This window comes from Propithecus coquereli, unplaced genomic scaffold, assembly GCF_000956105.1.
Source record: "Propithecus coquereli isolate 6110/MARCELLA unplaced genomic scaffold, Pcoq_1.0 Scaffold126, whole genome shotgun sequence".
NCBI lineage: Eukaryota > Metazoa > Chordata > Mammalia > Primates > Indriidae > Propithecus > Propithecus coquereli.
The window spans coordinates 6,081,980-6,086,595 of record NW_012136747.1 but is presented as its reverse complement, the minus strand read 5'-3'; the positions used below and the strand labels follow the sequence as shown (position 1 = coordinate 6,086,595).

Genomic DNA, 4,616 nt, shown 5'->3' with positions numbered 1-4,616 from the left:
GGGCCAGGACTAGGACCAGAACCCAGGGACCTCGGAGCTCATTTGCCCCGACTCCTTTTTTCCAAGCTGGGACCTGGGGCTCCGCACAGGGGTCCTGGACCCCTGCATCGCCTCTCCTTCAGGCTCTGGTTTCCCAGGGGCGCCAACACCCTTCGTGTGACCATGGTGACCTCCGCCCTGGGGAAGAAGAGGGCGTTCCCCAATTTTCCCCCAATCTGAGGGGTGCCCAGCGCCCCTCGGGCGCCCTCCCAGGATAGACCCCGGAAGGCTTGCTTCTCTTTGGCGGTGCCCCAGCGCGTGGTCCGGACCCGAAGGAGGTGTGGTCTGCGGGGCCCCGCCCCTGCCCGGTTCCGCGCGCCCCAGCCTCTCCGGCCACGTGACAGGGATGCCCCAGCACACCTGCCGCCCTCCCGCCGCCGCGCTCCGGAGCCGGCTGGTCGCGCCTGCGCGGTGCCACGCCCACAGCTTCCGCTTCCCCGCCGCCGGCCGGTCCCTCGCAGGGCTCGCGCTTCCCAGCCGCTCCGACCAAAGCCGCAGCCGAATGAGGGCGGACTCGACTCGCTGGTGCCGCGGCCCCGCCTCTCGCGCCCACGGGCCGGGTCACGTGCGCGGCGCGCGGCACGCCGGGACCAGCTGGCGGGCTCGGGCTCCCGGCCAGCGCGCGGGAGAGGGGCGCACGTGCTGCGCGCGCGGCCACGCGGGCCGGCGGCGGGGCCTGGCAATGTGCGCGACAGCGAGGTGGAGGGGCTGGACCCTCCTTTTAAACTGTGCCTCTCCACATGTGAGGGAGGGGAGCATTGAATTTTGGAGCTGATCTAAGCTCTTATATCCCATTAATGTAGCCAAACTAGTTGGCCTACCCCAGATTGTGGGACTGGAATCCAGTGGGGTAAAGCCAGGAGAGATAAACCAATTAACAAGCGTTTGCTACAGTGATTCAGTGTTGTGTTTAGTACGTAACATACTCGACTCACTTTGATCTTCCACCCACCAGGAGAGGTGGGCAAAGGATTCTGTTTCCAACATATGGTAGTGACTGGCCAATTGGAGGCATAGGGGTGAAGTGATTTGCTTAGGATCACACAGTTAAGAAGTGGAGCCTTGGCCGGGCAGGGTGGCTCACCTCTGTAATCCTAGCACTCTGGGAGGCCAAGGCGGGCAGATCCTTTGAGCTCAGGAGTTTGAGACCAGCCTGAGCAAGAGCGAGACCCATCTCTACTAAAAGTAGAAAGAAATTGGCTGGACAACTAAAAATATATAGAAAAAATTAGCCGGGCATGGTGGCGCATGCCTGTAGTCCCAGCTACTCGGGAGGCTGAGGCAGAAGGATTGCTTGAGCCCAGGAGTTTGAGTTTGCTGTGAGCTAGGCTGACGCCACAGCACTCTACAGGCAAGAGAGTGAGACTCTGTAGCAAAAAAAAAAAAAAAAAAAAAGTGGAGCCTGGAATTAAAACTCAGAGGAGGCAGCATGAATGGCAGGAGGATGATAAACTGGATGATCAGGGTTGGCGTCCCAGGGGTGGCATGTGGCCCCTACAGGAGAGGTACATGGGCAGAGTATTCATGGTGGAAGCACAGGAGCCTTCAACAGGCATCACAGTCCGGTGAAATGGGGCTGAGGCTTCTCGTGGGAAGGCAGCGTGGAAGAACTCTGCGGTCTCACAGCTTTGCGCGGCTGGAGCTTTTCATTAAAAATTGTAGCCAAGGACTCTAGAAAAAACTTCCCTGACTCCTCAGGCCAAAGTAGTCACTAAGGAAGGCTAGTTATCTGTTTTCTTCACAGCCTGTACCAACACCAGAGAAAAGCTCCATTAGAGCAGAAATTGTCCACTATCTGCCATACAGAAGTTCCTCTGCAAACTTTTTTTCTGCCTAATACGATCTGCAGGAAAGCAAGCATTTGTCGAATAAGCACATAGCCCTCCAGATCCCCAAGTGTGGCCCCTCAACTGAATCCAAACTTCACAGAACAAATCCCTTTATTTAAAGGATTTGTTCTGTAAAATTTGGTTCCAGTCAAAAGGCCACACTTGAGGACCCAGAAGGCCACATGTGGCCCCAAGGCCGCAGTGGGTGAAGACTATGAAAACAGGTGCTAGCAAACTATTAAGTACCTAAAATAGTTGCCAGTCTTATTTGGTGAATACAGTAGTGGGAAATTAGACAGGATTGGTAAGGTATGTATGGCAGGGCCCTAAGACTGGGTTGAACACAGATTGTAGACAACAGGATGCTACTGGAGGTTTGAATGCAGGATTTTTAGCAGTCACCTTGGGAGCCCCATGCAGGACAGGTAAAAGCAGTGGAAGATGATGCATAATTATTTTTAGAGAATGAGCCTGAAGTCACTTCCACTTGTTCCAGTTAATCCTGCTGGATTGGGCCATGGGCTTTCAAGAGGTGATTTGGTGAATACTGCTCCAGACTCAAAACCCCTGGCACCTGCCACACCACTTTCATATGGATTTCTAAACACCATTTACATAGAAAACTCCCCAAGCAAATTTTCCGCACTCTCTCCAGTACCTCTGACAACAAAGTTCAATAGACTTTTGCTTGCCTTCTGAGGCTCAGTTGTTTTGATTAAATCTGTAACGTTAGGAATCCTACTCAAAAGCTGGGCCTGTTCCCTCATCTATACAATGGTATTACTCCCACCGGCATCACAGTTCTGCATGAGGCTCAGATATTTGCAGAAAGCTTAGTGTAGTACATGGTAATTATTTCACTAAGCGTCCGGCCAAAGCTAAACTTGTCAACAATTTACAAACCATTACAATTGCCCCCCAGTAGAACATCCATCGAGGTCTTCTGAGGCAGTCTTCCTCAGGAGCAGGAACCCCGCCTCAACCATGCCCTACTTTGTGTCCCAGTGTTTCTTAGAGACAGCGAACTCTCTAAGGTCCACAGTTGGGTCTTGCACACAGCCAGCAAGCACCCATGCTTGTGGAAATGGACTTCTTACAGGTACCCCCATAAGGCACCTCACAACTGACAACACTGCTCATGAAAAGATAAATTTCAAGGGGTTCCTGGAACAAAAAAATTTAGGGCATCCATCACCTAAAAGGAATGTAAAACTAACAACGCTCAAGAACACATGATGGAACCCAGGTTATGAACTCCAGATAGAAACTGCTGAATCTCACTCCCCCTCCCAAGGGCTACTTGAAGAAGAGTAAATCGTTAATGTGCACCTAGGATGAAGGAAGAGACTAAACAGACTTATATTTTATTCCATCTGTCAAGTGTCAGAGAACAAGAGTCGAACACTCCAAGGCCCTTCTGGACTCGGTGGAATTACAAATTCCAGCTTCACATCACTGTCTGGTTTAAGTTTCTTCCTCTGAAAGACACAAAAAATGTTAAGAGAAATGAGCCATGTTGTGTGCTGTGATGTTCTTTCCTTTCTGAACCTCTGCTGTGTATGTATGAATTTTCAGCACCTCCACTCAGAAGTTAAGCTTTTCAGATCCTTATAGGGCCAAGAGCTGTTTCACTCAATCACCTGCTGGTGTAACTGACTTGGAGCAGATCTTTTGCCCTCTAGACCACTGACACTTCCATCAGGGACTTCCACTGCCTTTTTCCAGATGCTTCTGCCTCAATCTCGCCACTTCTTTGAAAGATCACTCTCCTCCCTACCTCTTCATGTGATTCTAAAGGCTCTGGAAGCAGCTCTGGGAACCAAAGTGAATGGTTCTCCAAACCCAAGTACCAGGGAACTCTCAAAAAGTCTTATCAAGTTAAGGATGACAGTGGCTATAGAACTTGCTCCCATGCTAGCCCACAGATCACTCTAGACTTCAGAAAGAGGCTTGTTACACACCTTCTTCTTCCTCTTCCTCCTCTTCCTCCTCCTCATCATCTTCATCAGAGCTAAAGGTGCCATCGGGCAGGCTGTACACTCGGATGACCTGCTTGTTGGGGTCCTTGAGGATGAGGTATTTGCCTTCCTCCAGCTTCATGCAGATGTCGATGACGCAGCGCAGAATGCCCCAGGCGTTCTCCACGCTCAGGTTGATCTGGCTGGCAAACTCATTGGGCTTGAACTGCTGGGTGCCCAAGATGACGTGGCGCGAGGAGTCTTTCACATGGTACCGAGACACGTAACTGGTGGGAGGAAAGGATATCAGTGGTTGGAGCAGAGAGACAGCAACACTTGGGGTCAGATGTCAATTAAATGCTGATGCTTGGTCTGCTGCTACTTCAAAGGAAAAAGGGGAAAGATAAGCCTTCACCTCCCTACCCAGACCCCCCCTTTTCAGAAGATCAGCTCACAACTCATGGGCAGCAATCTCACCCAAGCTTGAGGTACTCAGATCCAGCCAGCAGAGCACAGCAGGTCCACCGGGCCAACTTGTAGCTGTTGTTCTTCAGCTCAGTGGCAATGACGGCCCCTCGCTGAGAGTCCAGCTTCTGACGCCAGTCAACACCGTTACAGTGCTGCAGGAGGAAAGCCCCGGTTACAGGAGCGGGGGCAGGCTCCTAATGCCCAAGGCTCTGGGACCTCCTCTGCCAGAGAAGCTGCCTGGTCTGCCTGACTGGAAAGTGAGGATGCACTGAGACTGTTATCATTTCAGGGACAAAGACATGTCCCTCCCCTTGCACAGCCT

At 52.0% G+C, this 4,616-nt stretch overlaps 1 protein-coding gene across 1 annotated transcript in view; it reads right to left on the bottom strand.

Moving 5' to 3' along the window:
• Positions 1-3,212: 3,212 nt before the first annotated feature.
• EIF3D (eukaryotic translation initiation factor 3, subunit D) overlaps positions 3,213-4,616 on the bottom strand; it is a 16,069-nt gene continuing 14,665 nt past the window's right edge. The window contains exons 12-14 of the mRNA XM_012637991.1: positions 4,304-4,446; positions 3,830-4,113; positions 3,213-3,346 (exon numbers count right to left, since the gene is read on the bottom strand). Coding sequence (XP_012493445.1) covers positions 3,333-3,346; positions 3,830-4,113; positions 4,304-4,446 — 441 coding nt within the window. The 3' untranslated portion in view covers positions 3,213-3,332. The remainder of the gene's footprint in view (positions 3,347-3,829; positions 4,114-4,303; positions 4,447-4,616) is intronic.